Source organism: Gigantopelta aegis, chromosome 15 (genome assembly GCF_016097555.1).
Source record: "Gigantopelta aegis isolate Gae_Host chromosome 15, Gae_host_genome, whole genome shotgun sequence".
NCBI classification, from domain to species: domain Eukaryota; kingdom Metazoa; phylum Mollusca; class Gastropoda; order Neomphalida; family Peltospiridae; genus Gigantopelta; species Gigantopelta aegis.
The window spans coordinates 7,386,007-7,410,618 of record NC_054713.1 but is presented as its reverse complement, the minus strand read 5'-3'; the positions used below and the strand labels follow the sequence as shown (position 1 = coordinate 7,410,618).

The 24,612-nt window shown below is 37.0% G+C and overlaps 1 protein-coding gene across 2 annotated transcripts in view; it reads right to left on the bottom strand.

The window, feature by feature from the left end:
* LOC121390406 overlaps positions 1–21,818 on the bottom strand; it is a 30,758-nt gene extending 8,940 nt beyond the window's left edge. Inside the window, exons 1-5 of one of the 2 annotated variants that reach the window (XM_041522209.1) lie at positions 21,735–21,818; positions 13,050–13,118; positions 11,722–11,736; positions 7,034–7,069; positions 2,072–2,356 (exon numbers count right to left, since the gene is read on the bottom strand). In XM_041522209.1, the coding sequence (XP_041378143.1) occupies positions 2,072–2,356; positions 7,034–7,069; positions 11,722–11,736; positions 13,050–13,116 (403 nt within the window). In that variant the 5' untranslated portion in view covers positions 13,117–13,118; positions 21,735–21,818. The remainder of the gene's footprint in view (positions 1–2,071; positions 2,357–7,033; positions 7,070–11,721; positions 11,737–13,049; positions 13,119–21,734) is intronic. The other variant, XM_041522210.1, reaches the window with a different exon arrangement.
* Between the last annotated feature and the right edge of the window lie 2,794 nt (positions 21,819–24,612).

The window sequence follows — 24,612 nt, the reverse complement described above, 5'->3', positions numbered from 1 at the left end:
CCCCATAGACATGAAAGCACATACCACAACCTTTGTCCAGTTGTGGTGCACCGATTGGAACGAGGGGCTGGACGTAGCCCAGTGGTGAAGCGCTCGCTTGATGCATGGTCGGTCTAGGATCGATCCCCGTCGGTGGGCCCATTGGGCTATTTCTCGTTCCATTCAGTGCATCACGACTGGTATATGAAAGGCTGTGGTATGTGTTATCCTGTCAGTGGGATGGTGCATATAAAAGATCCCTTGCTGCTAATCGAAAAGAGTAGCCCATGAAGTGACAACAGCGGGTTTCAGATCTCAATGTCCGTGTAGTCCTTAACCATATGTTTGATGCCATATAACCGTAAATAAAATGTGTTGAGTGCGTCGTTATTCAAAAAAACAAAAAAACAAACATTTCATTTGATTGGAGCGAGAAATATCTCTGAGTCTCTATTATTATTCGTTTGTGGAGATTTCCCCCAAAGAATCACTGTACCAAGTTTCAGAACAATTGAGTAAAAGTTCTAGGAGAAAATAAAGTCTTCGAAGGAAAAGTTGAAGGACGGACGGACAGACAAATTGGTTTTAGAAAATATCCACTGATGAACGTCATAGCGGAGCTAAAAACCCCACCCCAAACCCCCCAAAACTTTTCAATTTCTCCCACAATTTCAATCTGTTTCAACCCTTTCTGTCAGTTTCCTCCGACTCCGTCTTCTGAGCTGTCCACACCATCGCCTACCTATCTCAACTTCCTCTACAGGTGCAGTCTCTGTGTATTTCCCTGCACCCACCTGGCATCCTCGTCCTCTGCCGCTAATAAAGCTGGTCTGACCCATGGCATTAACTAATGACCACCGGTAGTAGGGGTGCATAGTAGGTGGTTACAAGTGCCTCTTAACAATGCCAGAAGTAACTACTGAACACTCCCCGAAGTGGTCAGACTAAGCCCACAGCTAAACGCTGATGGGGAATTGCAGGTGTGTGGCACAGATAGCCACAAGAGACAAGCATCTGTCGCGGTTGGGGAGACATGGAGTGGGATGTGGAGGTGGACAGCGAAAGAAGTTGAAAGATAGGAGTTGCCAGATCGGGAAGAAATGAGATGGAATTCAAAGGAGAGAAAGGAAAGGGGGCAGTGGGGTAAAAAAAAATAATAATAATAATAATAATAATAATAAAATAAAAATAAAATAAAATAAAATAAAATAAAATAAATGTAAAAAAACCCCACTAATAATAATAAAGGCGCAAACCCTAGTTTTAACCCGTAAAAGAAAATGGACACTAAGTTTAGTTAATTTACAAACCTGTAACTCATTTGGATAATGTTACAACAGAGTGAAAGAAGAGTCTATGACATTAAAACGGGAAATATCCTTAAAAATAGACAAGAACTTGTATCAATAAACTGCTACTTCTCAGACGCACGTGCATTTTTAAAAATATGAAAAATGTTTTTTTTGGGTACAACAAATACCAGGATGACCAAAAACACTTTGTTTGTACGGAAATGGATAATCTAAAGAATACAATATAAGTAATGTTTGAATTCAGTGATCATATATGGCTCTAATAGTGAAAAATATGCTGTAGTGTTTAAAAACTAGGGTCTGTTCCGTACTAAAAATAAAATCAATAAAATCAGATACTAATTAATACAAACTTAAAGGGACATTCCAGAGTTTGCTGCTATTTTTAAGACGTTATCGACTAACAGAGACTTTTTAACGATTGTAATTACATATCATATATATTTTTCTGCATAAAATAATAGTGGCTGTATATTAAACGTGTTTCTGATCGTTCTAATATTTGTACTAGGTTAAATTTCATTTTATTTCCTAAAATATAGTTTTTTCGTACGTACGAAATTATTCGAAGACAAAATTCAGTTTGGGCTTCTTAGAAATATTAAGACTACCAGAAACACATTGAATATATAGACACTGATATTCTAAACAAGAAAATATATTTAATATGTAAGTTTAATCGTAGAAATATTTTATTAGTCCGAAATATCTTACAATGGAGCCAACTCAGGCATGTCCCTTTAACACAAGCTTAACATTTAGAATCGTAACACACGTACTGTTCAATATTGGCTTTAACGTGACTGCGGTTTCAGTGATGTTATTTTTAACAAAACAGGTGTAGATTCCAATGTCTTCGTAGCTGTAAGGATACATGGTCCACACTACCGTCGACTTGGACACGCGCTTACCCGATGTTTTCCTCACCAACAGGTTGTAGAAGTAGAAGTGTTGAAAGCCAACGATTTGGAATGGTATCGTGTACTTCACCACGGTGCAGGTTATCTTGAACATCCTATTGCGCACCTCCGTCGTCATCTTAATCGATAGAGAATCGTGTTTGTCTACAGAAAAACAAAGAAAAAAATCCAGACGCGGATCTAGGGGGTGGGGGTGGGCAAGGACCCGGCCACCCTAAATTTTGCGACAGTTATAATATTATTATATATTAATTATTTCTTTCCTGTTAGTGTTGGTGTGATCCCTTATTTCTTTCCTGTTAGTGCTGGTGTGATCCCTTATTTCTTTCCTGTTAGTGTGGGTGTGATCCCTTATTTCTGTCCTGTTAGTGTGGGTGTGATCCCTTATTTCTTTCATGTTAGTGTGGGTGTGATCCCTTATTTCTGTCCTGTTAGTGTTGGTGTGATCCCTTATTTCTGCCCTGTTAGTGTGGGTGTGATCCCTTATTTCTTTCCTGTTAGTGTTGGTGTGATCCCTTATTTCTTTCCTGTTAGTGTTGGTGTGATCCCTTATTTCATTTTTGTTATTGTGGGTGTGATCCCTTATTTCTGTCCTGTTAGTGTGATTCCTTATTTCTTTCCTGTTAGTGTGGGTGTGATCCCTCACTTTTTTGTTAGTGTTGGTGTGATCCCCTATTTCTATCTTGTTAGTGTGGGTGTGATCCCTTATTTCATTTTTGTTATTGTGGGTGTGATCCCTTATTTCTGTCCTGTTAGTGTGGGTGTGATCCTTTATTTCTGTCCTGTTAGTGTGGGTGTGATCCCTTATTTCTTTCCTGTTATTGTGGGTGTGATCCCTTATTTCTTTCCTGTTAGTGTGGGTGTGATCCCTTATTTCTGTCCTGTTAGTGTTGGTGTGATCCCTTATTTCTGCCCTGTTAGTGTGGGTGTGATCCCTTATTTCTGTCCTGTTAGTGTTGGTGTGATCCTTTATTTCTGCCCTGTTAGTGTGGGTGTGATCCCTTATTTCTTTCCTGTTATTGTGGGTGTGATCCTTATTTCTTTCCTGTTAGTGTGGGTGTGATCCCTTATTTCTGTCCTGTTAGTGTGGGTGTGATCCCTTATTTCTGCCCTGTTAGTGTGGGTGTGATCCCTTATTTCTTTCCTGTTAGTGTTAGTGTGATCCCTTATTTCTGCCCTGTTAGTGTGGGTGTGATCCCTTATTTCTGTCCTGTTAGTGTTAGTGTGATCCCTTATTTCTGTCCTGTTAGTGTGGGTGTGATCACTGATTTCTTTCCTGTTAGTGTGGGTGTGATCCCTCACTTTAGTTGTTAGTGTTGGTGTGATCCCCTATTTCTATCTTGTTAGTGTGGATGTGATCCCTTATTTCTTTCCTGTTAGTGTGGGTGTGATCCCCTATTTCTATCTTGTTAGTGAGGGTGTGATCCCTTATTTCTTTCCTGTTAGTGTGGGTGTGATCCCTTATTTTTTTCTGTTAGTGTGGGTGTGATCCCTTATTTCTGTCCTGTTAGTGTTGGTGTGATCCCTTATTTCTTTCCTGTTAGTGAGGGTGTGATCCCTTATTTCTTTCCTGTTAGTGTGGGTGTGATCCCTTATTTCTTTCATGTTAGTGTTGGTGTGATCCCTTATTTCTGTCCTGTTTGTGTTGGTGTGATCCCATATTTCTTTCCTGTTAGTGTTGGTGTGATCCCTTATTTCTTTCATGTTAGTGAGGGTGTGATCCCTTACTTTTGTCCTGTTAGTGTGGGTGTGATCCCTTATTTTTTTCCATGAGTATATATTCCCTCCCCCACCATTTAACTACCAACATTAGCTCGAGTCACCTCCTCTTATTGATATTCCCCATACATATCAATATCAATAAGGGGAGGTCTAGAGGTGACTCGAGCTATAACAACATAGGATAAACACATTAATATTCAGCTTGTACATGAACTTAAATTTAATATTAGTAACGAGTTAGAAACTGATTCTTATCGCTGAATAAATCACTAATAAATTTTATTCCCACTTCAAACCAATCTCCATAAAACAATGAATGATCCTTTGTAGAACTACTAAATAATATTAGAAGATTTTATTTTTTAAAAGCAAAAAAAACACAACCCCCAACACCCCCCACCCACCCCCCCACCCAATTTTTTAAATAAAAAAACAAAAAAAACAAACAAAAAAACACAAACCAAAAAAACGAAAAAACAAACCAAAACAAACAACAACAAGGGCAGTTCCACACTAAAGTGGACATGGAGTGAAAAAATCAAATCATGTTATTCCTGATATATTAAGATTGTTTTTAATGTAAAATTGTCTGGAGAATCCAAATCTGGTAAGTAAAATATTGTAAAATAAATGGATGTGTTAGACTTTAACTATTTTATGAGGATACCGTCACACTAAAAATATGACACTTCCGTAATACACACTATGAATTTATGTACAGCAGCCATGTAATTGAAGGTAATATTCTTTTTATTAGTGTTTTTGTTTTACCACTAACGAAATACTTTACTTCATAATCCACTTTAATGAATTTTTTTTTTTTTTTTAGATTTAGGGGAAATTAAAAAACATAGAATCAGTTTGTAATTCCGTTACCGAAAACAAACAAAAAGTTAGATTGTATTATTCATATATATTTAATCAAGGAATCAACTCATATTCTCTGAGTATATGTTAATGCACATAATCAGACACATTTACTTTCAAATTCATACATTATTAGTAAAATTATATAGCTGTAAACATATGTAATTCCGTTACCATAGGTTTGTAATTCCGTTACTGTCTTTGGTATATAGTGTCAAGAAACACTTTAATATAAACCTACATAGTACTAAAATGCTACACTCTTATCCATATGCACCAATACATCAAGTGATGTAACATTAGGAAGATATACAAAATCGTTTTTAAAAATCCATATGGTAATAGTACTAGTAGTGGCTCCAAATGCATTTGTGGAACACCCATATATAAATGTTATCCATTGACAATATAGAAATTAAGGAAATCTGATACACTTTAACCAAACAGTACTACTTCATTATGATGACTAAACTTCTGCAAATCCATGACAAAATTCAAGTTATAATCGAAACCTACTAGAATTATATCGGGGCTCGAAATATGAAGCTAAATATGGCCTGCCATTATTTATTTTTTTAAATAGCAGGCCAAAAGAAATATGGCCTGCTGTGAAACAAAAATGGCCTGCTGGAAATAAGACAGCACAACGTGAATGTAGGGTTTGGGATAATGTGTGGAAACTTAAGACCTCTGATGTGTAGTTTAGAGCATTATAAAATTAAAATGTAATAGAATTATGAGCTCGGCCTCAGCTAAATACAAGATGAGATGATCGTACGTACATCTGTTTTTTGAAAAATGACGCAATTTTTAGTTAATTTTAGCAGGTGAATGTTTATTTCACTTGCAAGATTTAAAAATAGACTTCTTTTCACTTTTTACAGGCCACAATTTCAAGCTCTGTATAGATCTTTAAACATATATAGGGTCCAGAAAGTGGAAATGTAACATAACATGTTTACTTGAAGCAAACTTTAATTTTACTTTATCCAAAGGCATTTATTGACTGTACATGTATTTAATAATTTATATTTAAATGACAGGATATCCAGAAAATAGAAAGTATCATTCTAATTACCAACATTATGCTTTTAAATGTATATAATGGACAAAAAGAAAGCAACCGTTTTATAGTGTTAATGCTGTCTTTACAAGGAAATCTAATCTGAGTAAAATTCTTAAAATGGAAAGATGGCATATTTGATTGGCCCAAAAAGAAAATACTGGGTTTTTGATTTTTGTCGTGTATGTTATCATAACCTCAGATAGATGAGGAATTTTATTATTAGGCATAATATCTTTCACTTACCGTAATACAATCTAGATGTTTGACGGTCAGTTTATATAATTTTAATTGGCCTGTGTTCCTCTGACCTGGTGTAATTCTCTTCGTTATTAACAATGTCACTGTTCAAGAATTTTTTTCAATTGCTGTCAAACATTTTAAACTTTTACTATGTAATATGTACACAGTTTAGTGCTAGTTTAAATCTCCACTCATATACATGTACGTGTACATGTTACCGATATTGAAACTAGTTATCATTTGAAATATTAATATGAATGCTTAAAACAAGTATACTGAATTATTATTTAACTTATAAAATTATGCAACATATTTGCAAATCAAATTTAAAGTAAATAAATATTGTTTTTCAAAAGTAAGTTCAGAGCGGTAATTCCGTTACCAAACTGTGTAATTCCGTTACCGGCATTCAATGTTGAACAACAAAATTATGAAAAGATAATTTGTAATATAATTTCTATTTTGTTAATCACAAGTCAGTAGGAGATCATTCCATCATGAAGATAAATAATTATTTCATCATACTTCACAGAGTTTGTAGATGTTTTGCGGTGCCCGTAAAAATGGTGTCCGTTTTTACGTAATTCCGTTACCAAACTTTAATTAAGTACTCATGCACTACACCTCGCAGTAGGGAGTCTCACTTCTGCCCATGACAAGCACTAGTGCAGTACTAGTGTATTACATAGTTACATCATTATGATAATTTTTCTTATGTGGACTAGCTGAGTTTAATGCCTGAAATATCTCTCCAACTCGTAATTCCGTTACCGTGGAATTGCCCACAAACAAATAAAACACACAACACAAAACAAAAACAACAAAACCAGAAAAGCAAGCAAAAAACAAAAACAAAGGAAAGAAAGAAGAAGCAAAAAGCAACAAACAACCGAACAAATAAATAAAAATAAGATAATTCAACTGACTGTCCTTCGAAAACAAAGGTCCTTGAGATTCGTAATCTACAAAATAAAACAGAATTCTTACACACCCATTGGTGAGAACATCATTCGTTATTTTTTACATTTTTGTACGTGTTAACAATTTCAAGACATACGACTGGCTGTTCCCAGGTGATGACCATGTCACCAATGTCATACATCCAATAAAAAACAGCACAATCAAAATTGATTACGTATATAGTTAACCTGACAATCATTTGTCTGTAAATAGCTTTTAGTCGAAAAAATATATATATTTTTTTTTAAACCTAGTTTTTGAGGATATGTTACGTAAAAAAATATTCATGTCCTATAGGGTGTATACTACCAAATCAAATCCCATAGATGACAATAGTAACATGTGGCTAAAACTCCTACCTGCAACGTATCAATCGACATAAACGCCATGGATATAAATACTACCACCCCTCACCCTTAAAGTGAATCACAAAAACGTGGGTGTCAAGCTGCTCATTTCTGAGATAACAGGTAGCGTCTATGACTACCCTAGTTCCGCACAAAATTTGAGTACTTTTTTTTACAGGTACCCCATACATGTTCCATGCACAAGGCTACTTGACACAGTGGTACTAGATGAAATAAAATTGCATACATTTTTAGCCCAGATGAAACTAATTTTTTTTACAACCAACACACTCACATTTATAACCAATCACAGGACTTGTGGTGTTCACTTCTCTATCAAAAGTTGGGTGCACCTCAAACTTTGACCCAGCCGGAAGTTATTTGGTTTAGTACTACCTATACTGATAATATACATTTTTCAAAAAGTGTCCAGCTATGTGTTTTTATGACAACCAGGATCTGGTATATTCTGACATAAAGTGACAGCCTCACTGAAACTGTTGTTTCTACAGTGCAACCTAATATAATGTACACCTCATAAGGCATATATATTGTATAGTTTTGTACAAATGCAATATGTCATATTAAACAACAAAATGTTTTAAAATAAAACTCCTGAAGATATTTACTGTCAATTTGGTGTGTGTACTCAGGTATATATGTAGAGACAACAAAGATAGCCAGAGTACGTCTACTCCTTTAAAGTATTCCATTAAAACACATGCACTTGACTGACCCCTAGATTAGGAGACCTGAACAGGTACATCAAAGAAATATCAGTATTAAAAAAATACACTGTCTGAGGAAGGAAACACCAACATGATTGTACCTGTATGAAGTAATAACTTAATGTTCTGGACATTAGTGTTGGGAGGAAATCCTGTATGCAGGGTGTGGCCATCTTCAAGTTACCAGGTGTGGGAATTTCAAATCCATCGGCCATGCTGATTTTCATAATGAACCATCAAAACCATTGGGAGCCACCCATATTCCTGACTATATTTTATTTGTAGCTTTTAATATTTGTGATATCTGGAATTATCATCCAGCTTTCACACATTTATTTTTGATTAATTACTTAAAAAAACTACTTTTAAATGACATAATTATCCGAACATCTATTTTATTGCATTATTTTCTAATCCAGATCAATACAATATGTATATTGGATGTATTTCTACAATCAGTAATCCAGCATTTTATTTAGCTAGTAACATTGGGTAATATAGCTTTAACAATAAAATAAATTACCAACTTACTCCAAGGCAGATAATCAAATCTGAAAAAAAATTGGTTCTGAATCCAGTATAAACCTAAAATGGTCTTCATGACAGCAAACTAAGTGATTATTAAAAAAAATATTTGATCTGGAGATCTAAAGGTATGTTTAACAAGATTATTGTTATGTATAACTAAGAACAGAAGGCACAATAGTGACAACAAATTTAATTATGTCTTTGGTGAAGTTTTTCTTTAAATTTATTTTAAATTTTGCATAAAACTACAAACTTGTCTAAAATATAACTTAGCACCCTATAAATATGTCAAAATGACAATAAAAATCAAGTTCTTTACAAATTTGAGTTTTCAGAATTTCATACATGAAAAATTAACTATGTTAATGGAAACTAAAGACATTAACCCACTATTGACACATGTTATTTTTAATATAAAAATAAATTGCTATTAAAATCTTAATTCAGGTTGCCTATATATAACACCATATTTAAGAGCAGTTGTATATGGCAAGTCAAATACCATGTGAAAAGAAATTATTGAAATATTTACAGTATGAATTATAGGCCAAAACCAACTTTTCCTCAGTGCTAACTTTGATTCAAACTCCATTCAGAGCCATGTACAGTGATTAGTGTCACAGTCAAGGTCATTGTGAACTTGCATGGTCCAGTGACAGCTAATTAATCAACCAGTATAGTTTAATTAAATAAAATCACAAAATCACAATATTTTTTATTATGCACTGAATATGTGCTATAGGGTGTATACTACCAAATCAAATCCCATAGACGACAATAGTAACATATGTGGCTAAAACTCCTACCTGCAACGTATCAATCGACATAAACGCCATGGATATAAATACTACTACCCCTCACCCTTAAAGTGAATCACAAAAAAGTGGGTGTCAAGCTGCTCATTTCTGAGATAACGGGTAGCGTCTATGACTACCCTAGTTCGGCACAAAATTTGAGTACTTTTTTTTACAGGTACCCCATACATGTTCCATGCACAAGGCTACTTGACACAGTGGTACTAGATGAAATAAAATTGCATACATTTTTAGCCCAGATGAAACTAATTTTTTTTACAACCAACACACTCACATTTATAACCAATCACAGGACTTGTGGTGTTCACTTCTCTATCAAAAGTTGGGTGCACCTCGAACTTTGACCCAGCAGGAAGTTATTTGGTTTAGTGCTACCTTTAGATACCATTTACCTTACAACTCGTTGTTTAAAAACGGATCAAACTTCGCTCCTTATATACATTCTAAAACAACTAACTGGTATCTAACGGCCACTCATGTATCATGGCTGAACCAGTTTCGGTGAGCATAAGCATTCGGTTCTAAAGCATATCAATATTTATAAACAGAAAGTTGTTATCCAAATAACTATGTTTTTATTAGTATTTCTGTTTCAAATGAGCACTAAAACTGGCCACTAAGTAGCTAAGTTTACCGCACGTGCATAAAAAACCCCACTGTAGCATGCATCAGCAGTAAATATTGTTAGCTACGTAACCTGTTTCGGTCAGTGAAACGTTTAGTGGTATAGCTTACAGCAACAAACTTTCCAACACAAACTTTTCAGTGTTTTATCAAAACATGTATGTTGTTCAACAAAACATGTACATATAATAATTTATAAACAAAATATTTTAAGGCACATTACAAAATGGAGTCCTCGAGAACCAGTGTTAACAGACAACATTTTAGGTAAACGAATATAACAATTCTGGTGTCTTACAATCGTGTTATAAGTTGAGCAAATGAATGGTTATAATCATAAAATCTTGGTTTAAAAAATATAAGCTGCATTCTGAGTTTTAATAAATATATACATGTATAAACAGATATCCGGAAAGATCATTTTTGGCAAGCATCTGCAAAGAGAGTTTTACCAGCAGATGCCATGACAATCGTGTGACTTCAATAAGCCTGACACCAGTACAGCTGAGAACACACAGAAATAGTTTTTAAACTTAAATTTTCTTTCAAATTACAGTCTTTGAAAATCATAGAAAAAAAGGTACAATAAGAAATGTGCCGTGTTTATGAGTGGGTAAAGTTCAATCTTGCTTTCTTTGCTCGTTTTAACTTTATTTTAACAAATATTTCTGTGAATATGACTGATATTTGTTTACTTTCCCCATGCAAAAGTCAAATTTGTCAAAAATATTCAAATACACGTACTGTTGCGCACAAACAACGCAACCACCGAAACAGGAACCTCACCGAAACTGGGCAACGGACGATATTATTGTCTATATCACTGACAGAATTTCAAACACTATCACAATGACCCCAATTTTACCACGTCACGCACGTGCTAGTGTTAGAATCGCACGGCAGGCCCATTTCTAACAGATATGAAAGTTGCCATGTTTAATAAGGAAGGAAATGTTTTATTTAACGACACACTCAACATATTTTATTTACGGTTATATGGCGTTAGCCAAAGTTTGATAAGTGAATATGTTAAAGCAGTGGCGTAGCGTGGGTGCGGCCACCAGGACGGTTGCCCCAGGTGCAAAATTCTGGACTGGTGGTAGGAACTCGGGGAGTCCTAACGGTCCACTGGTTGGGGGCGCAATATTTGCCTTACCCCGGGTGCTGGCAACCCATGCTAGCCACTGTGTGAAAGTTAAAGTTTGGTTATTTTAATGACACCACTAGAGCACATTGATTTATTAATCATCATCTGCTATTGGATGTCAAACATTTGGTAATGTTGACGTATAGTCTTACAGAGGAAACCCGCAACATTTTTTTCTCCACTAGTAGCAAGGGATCTTTTATATACACTATCCCACAGAAAGGATAGCACATACCACGGATTTTGGTATACCAGTTGTGGTGCACTGGCTGGAACAAAAATAGCCCAATAGACCCACCGATGGGGATCGATTCCTGACCGACCGCGCATCAAGTGAACACTTTACCACTCAGCTACGTCCCGCCCCTTCCTCATTTGAATAAAGGTTTTGCTATTAATTTGATCAATATACGTGCGTTGTCGATACAAACAACAAAAGAAGGCAAAAAATGAAATACAACTTACAGCCGCCCTTATCACCTGAAAGAAAAAATAAAACAAATATTAAAACTAGCTGCAATTACGCTTGGAACATATTAATTTTATGTCATGCATATTAGTTAAAAAATAACGGTAAAGACATAAATTATAACGGTAAAGACACATGAAATAGTATATAATTTAAAAACAGATTTACTGAATACAAAATAATAAATGACGGATTTCTAATGTTTCCAGGATACTTTATTAAACTTTAGAAGACAACCTTGCAGTAAGGCTATGTTAGAACATTTTGATTGAAAAAAACACACAAAAAAACAACAACAAAAACCCCCCAACGAAAACGAAGCCCGCCTTGTCTGAGGGTACAGAGAGTACAAATATTGTGCCAATTAATGGACACATTTTAAAATAATTGTTTGACAGATTATTAGTAGTAAAAGAACTGCTGCTTAAAAGGTGTCAAAGTGCATGAAATGCAGTTTCAAAAATCAGAACATTTCAAATCTCTTTTCCACAGGGAACGCAAGTTTTTCATACTATGGAATTTACTACAAGTTATTTATTTCCAAGCTGATTGATTTCTAAATTGCAGACAAAAATAGTTTTTTTGTTTTGTTTTGTTATTTTCAACACTTTTACTATTCTACTTATACATAAAACCTCCAGAAAGAAAATGGGTTACAATTAATGTTACGGTTATGACAATCATACAGTAATGATAAGAGTAATTAATTTTGTCAAAAGTTTTAACTTTAAAAAAATAATAATAATAAAACACAATAATAAAATTACCCTGACAGAAACCTAAGTAACCTCAAATTATTTTCAAGCCTGCTTGGAGGGGGGGGGGGGGGGGGGGGGGGGGGGGGGGGGGGGGGGGGGGGGGGGGGGGGGGGGGGAGACCATGGCCCCCAATCCCAGGAAATGTTTACATTAAAAAGGTTCCTGTGTCATATCCCACTACTCGATATCATTGTTTGCTTGGATGCCAGGTGCTCCCCCCCCCCCCCGCAATACAAAATCCTGCCTACGCCACTGGGTTATATGACCACACAAATATTGAAGGAGGAAACCCGCTGTTGCCACTTCATGTGCTACGAGTCTTTTCGATTAGCAGCAAGAGATCTTTTATATGCACCATCCCATAGACAAGATAAGACATACCACGGCCTTTGATGTACCAGTCGTGGTACACTGGCTGGACCGAGAAATAGCTCAATGGGCCCAATGACTGGGATCGATCCCAAACCGACCGCGCATCAAGCGAGCGCTTTACCACTGGGTTACGTGTCGCCCCTCGGATAACAAGAATTATGCTGTACTTTCCGAAATTAGCATTTTAAATTTACCTTCTGTGAAATTCACACCAACAAAGATGAGTGTGCAAACTCCAATGATGGTTTGCAAAAGGGTCATATCTGAAAAACAAATGAAATATTTGTATCATAGTTTCGGTAAGCATAAGCATTTGGTTCAATCAATATTTATAAACAGACAGTTGTTATCCATATAGCTACCTTTTTATTAGTATTTCTAGTACCGTATATATATATATATGTGTGTGTGTGCGTGCGTCCCCCCCCCCCCCCCCCCCCCCCCCCCCCCCCCCCCACACACACACACACACACATTTTGGCACTTTCCTACGCTCGTGCAAAACGGGTATGTTGTTCAACAAAACAATAATCTATATATAAAAAAAATTTAAAATATTTTAAGGCAAATTACAAAATAGAGTCATCGAGAACCAATGTTATCAGACATTTTTTAGAAAAACGAATTAACAATTCTGATATCTTACAGTTGTGTTATAGGTTTAGCAAATGAATGGTTATAATGGTATACACATGTAAGTGTTTGGCTGAATAAATATAAGCTGCATTCTGGGTTTTAATAAATATAATTACAGACATACATCAAGAAAGATATTTATGTTAAAACATACATTGATAAGGACCAGTGATACAAATATGCAGAATTTGTTACTAGTCCACCGGACAATTACATCTAGAAATATACTTGTCCGCCAATATTTTCACTTGTCCAAATAAATGATTTGTTTTATTCAAGTATCAGGATGATGTTTGTGATTGCTATGAAATTTATTACAAATTATTTATTTCTGAGTCGATTGTTTTCTAAATTGCACACAAAAATAGGGTTGTTTTATTCAAAAACACTTTTATTTTTACCTCAACCCAAACAAATTATTTACGAAAAAAACCCAAATTTTTTGTAGGAGGATGGGACGGACTATAGATAGATGATAACCGTTTCGCCCATACCGACTTCACTCAGATCTTCCAGGGCTGTACCCCCCCCCCCCCCCCCCCGATAATCTAACCTTTTTTTTCTTTCTTTTTTAGCATACACATCTCAGTTTAATTTGTATCGTGTTTCATTTGTTTATAAAAAGTAATGCCCCCCCCCCCCCCCCCCCCCCCCCCCCCCAACCTAGATTTTGCTCAGGGTACGGCCGTCTTCTAGAACAAAAAGCATGCAATATTTTTGCTGGTTGCTATTTCGCTGTTTTTATGGAAAGTTCTCCAACTTCCAAGAGGGGTGGAAGAATAAAACATAATCTAACAACGTCATGACATGTGTCATGGTATAATGCCATAGTGGTGACCTCATATTAATTACGTCACATATTTCGGAGGCTTTCACCCCTCTTGAAGAGTATTCCATAAAAAAAAAAAAAAAAAAAAATGGCAGACTATGAGAAATTATATTCTTTTTGTCCTTGGAGATCTAAGCGAAGTCGATACAGGTGACATGGTTACAACATGGTATGTGCAATCTGTGTCATTGTAATGGTTTTTTAATGATTTCTGTCTGGACAAAATGTGAGGAAAATCTATCGGGAATTATTACTAAAGGTAGGATAGCCATTTATCGTACTCTCGAGTGCCTAATAAACATAGGGGCTGAATAAGCATAAGGTCTGGAAAATTTTCTAAAATCAATTAAAAGTAGGGTGTGGAGTTAGCATAGGGTGTGGAAATTTAAAAAAACCCCAATAAAAGTAGAGTGCTGAATTAGCATAGGGTCTGAAAATTTAGCTAAACTGTATAAAATTTACTAGTAATGAAAACAATTTGGTTTGACGTAAAAATAAAAATAAGTGTTTTGGAAATAACAAAAAGATACTATTGTTGTGTGTACATGTGTACATGTAATTTAGAAAACGAGCGGCTCAGAAATAAATAACTTGTAGTAAATTCCATAGTATGAAAAAATGTGTTCACTATAAACATATGTTTCTATACTCTTCAAAAAAAAGAAACGCAAAAGGGTACAAATGGGTTATAACTCCGATTTTATGTTTCCTACCGGTTCATGCTTTGTGAATATAAGGTCATTGCATGTCCCAAACACATTCCCACGGTTACATTCGATAAAACGCAGCTACTGTACAATAAAGTTCCAAAATGTGAATATTCGCAAAAACGCAGCCACGTGCAAACCATGTCACCACTGCACGTGCGTTGTCTGTACGTGCAACATGAACACCGACAGTATAAAAGTGCAGGGTGTTCGCTTGCCTGGCCTCTGTATCTGGCCGACAGTTGACAATCCAGGACATGCCACGTCTCAATGAACCGCAGAGAAACAATGCCATCGGCCGACTAGACGCAGGCGAATCCAGAACAGCCGTTGCCAGGGCATTCCATGTGTCCCCAAGCACCATCTCCAGACTGTGGGACCGTTACCAGCAACATGGATCAACACGTGACCTCCCTAGATCCGGTCGACCACGGGTCACTACCCCCGGGCAGGACCGCTACATCCGGTACGCCACCTTCGGGAACGATTGACTACTGCCACCTCCACAGCCGCAGCAATACCAGGTTTGCGCAGGATATCCGACCAGACCGTACGGAACCGCCTACGTGAGGTAGGAATTCGTGCCAGTCGTCCAGTTCGAGGTGTCATCTTAACACCACAACACCGTCGACTCCGACTGCAGTGGTGCCAGATTCATCGACAATGGCCTCAACTGCGATGGAGACAGGTGTGGTTCAGTGACGAGTCCCGATTTCTGCTCCGACGTCATGATGGAAGACGTCGCGTGTATAGGCGTCGTGGTGAACGTTATGCGGCAAACTGCGTGCAGGAAGTGGACAGATTCGGCGGGGGTAGTGTCATGGTGTGGGCAGCCATCTCACACACTGGCAGAACTGACCTGGTCCACGTGCAGGGCAACCTGAATGCACAGGGCTACATTGACCAGATCCTCCGGCCACACATCGTTCCAGTTATGGCCAACGCCAACGCAGTGTTCCAACATGACAACGCCAGGCCTCACACAGCTCGTCTCACAACGGCTTTCCTACAGAACAACAACATTAATGTCCTTCCTTGGCCATCGATATCACCGGATTTGAACCCAATTGAGCATCTATGGGACGAGTTGGACCGACGCCTCCGACAGCGACAACCACAGCCCCAGACCCTGCCCGAGCTGGCAGCAGCCTTGCAGGCCGAGTGGGCCACCATCCCCCGGGACGTCATCCGTACTCTGGTTGCTTCAATGGGCAGGCGGTGCCAGGCAGTTGTCAACACACGCGGAGGCCACACCCGGTATTGACTCCAGATGACCTTGACCTTGGTGGTGTGTCCTATCACTTACTCACAATGGACTAGAGTGAATTGTGAACAATCCTGCAACATTTGGTAATTATCGGACTCACCATTCAATAATTAAATCAATTCTCCAAATGTTACGACAATGTGGTTTTGCGTTTCTTCTTTTGAAGAGTATATTATCTAACTGTTACAACTGTGTCACTGTCACACACAATTAATTAAAACTGTAAGTGTGTTTGTACATTTAAATGAAATTATGATAATTAATGTGAGGCGAGATTGCAGTTTTGAAAAAAAATCTTAAAGTTCCATGCCAAAAAACCGAAACAATCAGGGTGGATGACAGCTCGCTAGATTCATCTCCTATATTTAACACATGGTCAATTATAACAAAACATAATTTCATCAACTTAATTTTTACCTGTATCATTCTTTATTTTTAAAGCATAGGTGCGGACACTTATGATGCCAGGGGCTGGCATGCATAAATCTCAGCTGAAGATTCACAAACAACTGTGGTCATCGGCCATGCCAGCTGTTAGTGTTAGCAGAACGCGCCGGAACTGGAACGCAGTTAGGGGATGTAACTGCATTATTTTTTTCGCCAATTTCTAATAAACTCTATTTGCAAGTGAAAATAAAAAGGTTGAGTGGAATTTGTTATTAAAATGAATGGAATTTGTAATGTAAAAAAAATATATATAAAAAGAGTTAAGAATGTAGATAAAGTTTGGGCCAGTTCCCCTTATTCTAAAGGAACTGTACTTTATCTACTCTAGTATACACAGCTTAACAAAAAGTCATATTTACCTTTAAGAATTTGGTACCCCCGTCTTCAATGTTTGGTAAAAAGATGAAGTGTTGAAGTGTAATTGATTAATTTATATAAAGTGCTTGCATGAACTGTTGCATCGATTTACAGGCGAGCACGCAATCGAACGCATCCTAGGAATTTACCCAACCGAATAAAACCGAACTGAGCCGAGTGATAAAAACAAAATGGCGGCCAACAATGTTCGGAAATGTGTGTTTACATTTTGTCGTAGAGTAACATACTTTGTTGTGCCTTAATGGTTCAAATGATCAATTAAGCAGAAAAACAATGTATGTATATTAATAAATAAATAAATGTATTATCTGACCACAAAAGTTGGCATTTTATTTGACAACTCGGAAAATTGTAAATTCCGTCCGCGATTCTGTGATCGCGGAAAATCGGTACCCCTAATAGAGGCTATATGTAAGCATTTGATAAATTAAAAATTGTAATAAGCGTTGGGTGCCGAATTAGCGTAGGGAGTTACATTTTTTTTTAGATGTAATTAAACGTAGGGTGCTGAATAAGCGTAGACACCAAATTGTTTTCACAAATTTAATAAACGTAGGTGTACGTTTATTTGGCACTCGAGAGTAGTTGTTAAAGGGACACACCCTAGTTACGGCTAGTTGTTAACCATTACGGCGTTGTTTTTTGCTATTAAACCCATTTTTTCACAAATAATATTGCACTTTACTTATCGTTTATTATTTAGAAAATACATTTCCATTCACCTGAAGTGGTTTTTGGTAATCCTGGTAATGCTGGTGTTTGTAATACCACAAAATACATTTTTCGTATTTCTTAAAAACGGACGCACGTTTGAGAAAAAAAACGTTGAGCAGACAAGGTCTAATCTATTTTTAGAGGGGATATTTCCATTTCAATGTCACAGACGTTGGTAAACCACGTGACCGTTATCATTTTGGTTCGGTTTGTTTTCTCGTGCACGATTCGCGCAATCAACATCCGATTTGTTGTTGTTCATTTGTGAGATTTTTCTTCACACTTCGTGAACATTTTCAGTAACAAAATTCAAACAAGTAAGTGTCTCAATACAAAATGTTACAAACCCTTAAAACCAATAATTTTGCTAAGTCTTACGATATCTGGAGAGGGGATACAACCAGGACAGAACAGTTGGAACATGTCCAGGAGAGGTGAAAGAAACGCACCCCAAGTCTGTGAAATTTGTCGTGATGTAGGCATTGTGCTTCGAGCAACATCTACCGGTGACATCAAAATACTAACTTTCAAAATTATTTCAAGCAATTGGGACATGGGGATTCCCATGGTATTTATCGATATAAAACCTGCTTTTTCACTCCATTTGATAAAAACGTGATCTAAGTGTGTTACAGGTTTGTAGATTAACCAAATTATAATTAATTGTTGCTGGATGGAACTATTGTCCGAACCAAATTGTTAACAACTACAAAAAATTACTCTCCTACCTTTAATTGCCATTAGATTTCCTCCAAAGTTTGTCCAGACACAAATCGCAAAAAAACCCCACTACAAATATACAGATTCCACACACAAGACTGCAACGATGTCGCCGATATTGTCTTTGCTGAGATTGCATAGGGAAAAATACATGCACTTTTCTGCCATCTCCCATGTTGCTTGTTTATGGAATACTCTTCAAGAGGGGTAAAAGCCTCCAAAGTATGTGACACAATTACTATGAAATCGATGATCTCTAGTGGTATCATTAAAATAATAATAATAATAATAAATAATAATAATATGACGTCATCACGTTTGCTTTTATATCATAACATGTTATGACGTTGTTAGATTAAGTTCTATCCTTTCACCCCTCTTGAAGAATATTCCATAAAAAGTCAAAATGGCAGCTGATATAAAATTACATGTTTTTTTCCCTATGCGCTCTCAGCAAAGTCGATATAGGTGACATAGTTATCATCTGGTATGTGGAATCTGTATCATTGTAATGGGTTTTTTTCAAGATTTGTGTCTGGACAAACTTTGGAGGAAATCTAACGGCTATTAAAGGTAGGAGAGTAATCTTTCGTAGTTGTTAACAATTTGGTTCGGACTAGCCCGAGTACTCTGACTGTAAGAGAGCTAGACGGACATTTGGACATAAACACGCTCTCATTACAGTCAGAGACCAGCCTATGTCTTTTTTTGGCAATTCCTGACTACCAAACGGTAGGCAACGAGTCCCGCTCTAATACCACAACAATCCTATGTTTGACGTCAAATACCTTTACATCAATCATTTTCGAGTTAAGTGATACAAAAAAATCCACATATTAATCACTAATACACTTACTACAGAAAGAAACCCGACAGCACCCACATTCAGCTACGCTTCGTGACACTCCGTCGCAACAATTGCAAAGCTCGGCGATCTATTTCGAGAGGTAGACCACGTGATCGCGCACTGGGCGATTCCGCCTTGTGCAGCAGTTACAGGGGCCGTCTCATATCAAGCGAAGTTACCACATGGAAGAGTTGGCTAATGCCGTTTTGGATGAATTTGGATTTCATTACGTCATTAAACCAAAACAATTACACATTATTGATTCCATTTTGAATTTGAAGGATACATTTGGGGTGTTATCGACAGGATACGGCAAAAGTATGTGCTACGTACTGCCTCCTCTTATGAGACGACCCCTGTAACTGCTGCACAAGGCGGAATCGCCCAGTCTCGAAATAGATCGCCGAGCTTTGTAATTGTTGCGACGGAGTGTCACGAAGCGTAGCTGAATGTGGGTGCTGTCGGGTTTCTTTCTGTAGTATGTGTATTAGTGATTAATATGTGGATTTTTTTGTATCACTTAACTCGAAAATGATTGATGTAAAGGTATTTGACGTCAAACATAGGATTGTTGTGGTATTAGAGCGGGACTCGTTGCCTACCGTTTGGTAGTTCATCAAGATAAACGTCTCCGGCACGATATTTATTATTGTGATGTTTATTGCTGTGCCGTAACGTTTATCCATTGGATCGAATTTTCCATTTGCAATCACGATTTAATAAAATCAGGCATATGTGCTTTATTTAAGAGCCTCAATACGTACAACAACATATTTTAATAAATTTTAGACAAAAATATTAAGTACAATACCTTTGGTAACCTTTCCAGGATTAGATGTTTGAAGATGACACATTTAAACATTTGAAAGCTATTTTTATCCTGGCACATCGAAAATGCGGAATGAAAAGTTTGCGGAACGAGATTTATTCGTATCAAGCATTTTACGTACACCCAGTAAAAAGAAATATTGCGGAATTGAATGGAATTGATTATTAAATTTATTTATTTTGTTATTTTTGTTTCTACATATGTGCTTTGTGTGGGTTGCATTATATGCATTGTTAATAATATTATCACATTAAAGTTTTGGGGTGTATTATTCTTTTTTATTATTATTAAAAAAATAATGATTGTTAGTACAGGTCATTACTTATTTTAAGGCCTTCATATATTTACTTTTTCCAAAATTATTATTTCCTTTAGTAATTGTTTTTAAATATTATTATTACAGGCCATTGCTTACATGTGTTTCAAATGTTTTTCTCTTTTTTTTTCACTTCTTTTTTGTTTTAATTTCATTTCTTTTTTTTAGCTATAATTACTGGTCATTAGTTATTTTAGGGGTTTTATTCAGTTAAATTTAATTGTTATTATTAATTTATTATCAATTAATTGATTTTTAAAAAATATTATTCATTAATTAAGTTTATTTATTTATTATTATTAAACGTGATATTCCATTAAATATCGTGGAATAAACTCGTGAACCCGAGACGAATAATAATAAAAATAATCCGATTCCACCAACAGTTTTCAATCACATTTTAAATATGCTCACAATGGCCGGCGGGAATATTCGAGATTTTGTTCGTAACTGAAAATTGGATTGATGCAGGATTACTATTTGGACAAACTGTCTATTTATGCGTAAAACGTGACTCGGGAAGTTTTCTTTATACAGTAAGTGTTTATATTTATTGGTACATCTCATATTTCGCCACGAAATAATTAATTCCATGGTTGTATCGATTCCGCCTGAAATCTGGGCGGAAACTGCACGCTTGTTTTTGCTGTTCAAGTTGTAAACATCGGGTCCAATAAATGTCAAAATGTTAAAAAACGGACCGTAGATGTTTACCTTGGTGAACTAACCGTTTGGTAGTCAGGAATTGCCAAAAAAAGACATAGGCTGGTCTCTGACTGTAATGAGAGCGTGTTTATGTCCAAATGTCCGTCTAGCTCTCTTACAGTCAGAGTACTCGGGCTAGGTTCGGACCAAATGAGTAATCTTTCGTAGTTGTTAACAATTTGGTTCGGGTGTGCGGCTTTAATGTGGTTCGGACTTTCTTTATGGCAAGTAAAGTTTATGGGAAAACGGGCAGGTTTGGGGGTGGGGGGGGGGGGGGGTGATGTTCGAGAAGGGATAGATTACGATCCTGGAACCCTCACCCTGCACACATAGCTGGCAAATTATTATTCCGACTTCTGTCGGAAGTTCTTATCAAAACAAACATTTCGAAATAAAGCTACTGCTTTCGTCTGCGCCTTTTATTAACATGTGCATCAGCGCCATATATAAGTGAATGAAATGTCTATTATTCAACAGAACTCACCTTTAAAAGCCTGTAGTCTCCTAAATTTAAATTAAAATCAACGCTAAACCAACTTTTATGGCATGTACACTTCGGAGTTCCGAACTGCGCAAGTGCGATATTCCGGAAGCAGAGCAGGTCAAAGATCAGTAGATTCTAGAAGTTGCTTATTTACGTTAAAAATACATTGTCGGTGTCTTGTTTTTAATCTAAATTGTGCTGTAAACAAGATCATGCATTTTGAATTAAATACTTGCAGGATGCCACTTGAATTTTGGAAACCTATATGAAAGAAATGTGAAAAACGTGAAGAATATTTCTAAATTCAATTGATTTCAGGGGCGTAGCGTGATCTGGACCTGGTGGGGGGGGGGGGGGGGGGTCGAATATGAACCAAGTAGACCTGGTTCTGTTTTGTCTTTGCACCACAAGAAACTCCATATGTGTAAACCTGTATGTTTTAGTTCTGCAAGTGGACCATTTGCTTCAGCGGGGAAGGGGGGGGGGGGGGGGGGGTCGTCCGAACCCCCCTAGCCTTCGCCCCTGGTTTTGTGAATCAGGGTTTGGGGTTTGATTTTGTTTGCCACGTAGTGTTTTTTGTTGACCCACTTACTTAGTAAATAGTAAGTACCCTTAATAATGTCATATAATAAATCGTACTACACATATGACATTCGTCATTTCAGTTTTTCTCATGGACGTCGTAGGCGAGGATGGCGGGGATACACAAAAAGGTCCGCTATGTTTATATACGACACCCCCTCCCCCCACCCCCCACCGCCAACTCATCCCCCCTCCCGCCGATCCAGATTTGTAATACGATTTGTTCTGACGAGGATTTCAATCTCCTGTTTTGTACAGATCGAAGAAAATATTTCTCCCCCTAAATAACTGAACCAGTGAGGATGTCTTCCCCCAACACATAGACACACGTGTACACACACACACACACAACACACACACACGCGCGCGTACATACACACGCACACAGACACACACACGCACACAGACAAACACACACACAGAGAGACACATAGAGACACAGACACACATACAGGCACACAGACACACACACACACACACACAGACACATACACACACACACACACGTAAACACACACAATTAAATCCTGGCTACGCCAATACAAGGTAGTGAAGGGCGCACATTAAGTCAATACTTTTCTTAATGTGCACGGCGAGTTGCTTCCCTCTATTTATGAAATTTAAAATGGCGGGCACATTTTTTATGTTGTCGTTGGAAGATTTAGTTTGTTAATAATGATGCAAGTACTTCAATCGAGATTTAGTGAGTACGGTAGGTTATACATTTTGGGTTTGTGTGTCCATATGTTGCACTATTTCGGTTGAAAAAAACGATGGAAACATGGTGCCACAAGTTTTGAATACCAGCTATATATATATAGAGTATGTAACAATATCCGGACGTAGAAAGGAAAACACTTTTTACGTCCGTTCGGACTAAATACAATTGAGTAAAATATTATTTAATTAAGGATGTCTTGATCTGTGCATTAACACTGACTTATAGTTACACACGTATTGCCTTGAGTTTTCACGACTGAAATGTTGTTCTTGCGGTATTGTGGTAGCCATCTTGAAATGAATGGTATTAATTCACAGACTCCTAAAACCGATCAACAATCTGTCATAATTGATAATGCATGTGATATATTACCAATTCTTTGTTTTGACAGCCATTTTGGACCCTATGTTGAGTATTTTAAAATACCTACTTAAGGGAGCCATGTTTGTACTTGTCGGATCCTTAATTAGAACCTTTCAAGGATGCATAAACCATAAAGAACAACCATTACTTGAATTGTGAAATGTGGGTTTTTTTTTTGTTTACATTTCCTGAATACCCTTTCAGTTTGAAAGGTTTCTACATACTTAGGGTAAACTGGGACGTCTGAGCTGGGACGGAAGCCGTTACCTCTATATTTCGGCATTTTAAATTTTATTAGTTGTTTTATAAGTCTTTAATTTTCCTTAACACAAATCAAATTCCCACTAATACTAATTGTGGAAGTTTAGTGGGCATTTTCCCATTAGTAGCAAGGGATCATTTATATGCACCGTCCCACAGAGAGGATAGAACATACCACATCTTTTAATATATTATACCATCCGTGGTGGAACACAAAATAACCCAATTGGTCCACCAACGGGGATCGATCCTAGACCAACTACGCATCAGAAGTCCGCTTTACCACTGGGCTACGTCCCGCCTTGACATACAGTTATGGTCTTCAGAGATAGTTTGAGAGGAAACTCGCTGAGGTTATTCCTTTCGATTAGCAGCAAGGGCTCCATTAACTACACCATCCCGCAGACAGAATGGTACATGCCATGGCCTTTGCTACACCAGTTGTGGAGCACTGGCTGGGACGAGAAATAGCCCAATTTGACATCTGGTGAGACCGATCACACACCAAGCGAGAGCGTTACCACTGGGCTACGTTCAGGACACCCCCCACCCCACCCCCCATACCTCAATAAACCATGTAGTTGAAGATGGTACGTAATAATAATAATAATAATAATAATCAACAGCAACAACAATTCGTCAAAGAAAATATTTATTTAAAAACAATTGTATTACATTTTAAGATCCAACATTCATTCCATAACTCTTTAAAACATCTTTGTATTTAATCTCGTTGTAACAACATATATACATATAATTCTATTTTAGTGTTCACTGATAGTCTATTCAATGGATTCCATTGTGTTATGTAAATAATTCAAATAAATTATATTTGCAATCTATTTCTTAAGTTATAATTGTGTATAATTTGGAATCAAATTAAAATGATAGTAACCCACTAATAAGACCACCCCGCTAATAAGATCATATTTATTAAGTCCCATCGGTGGT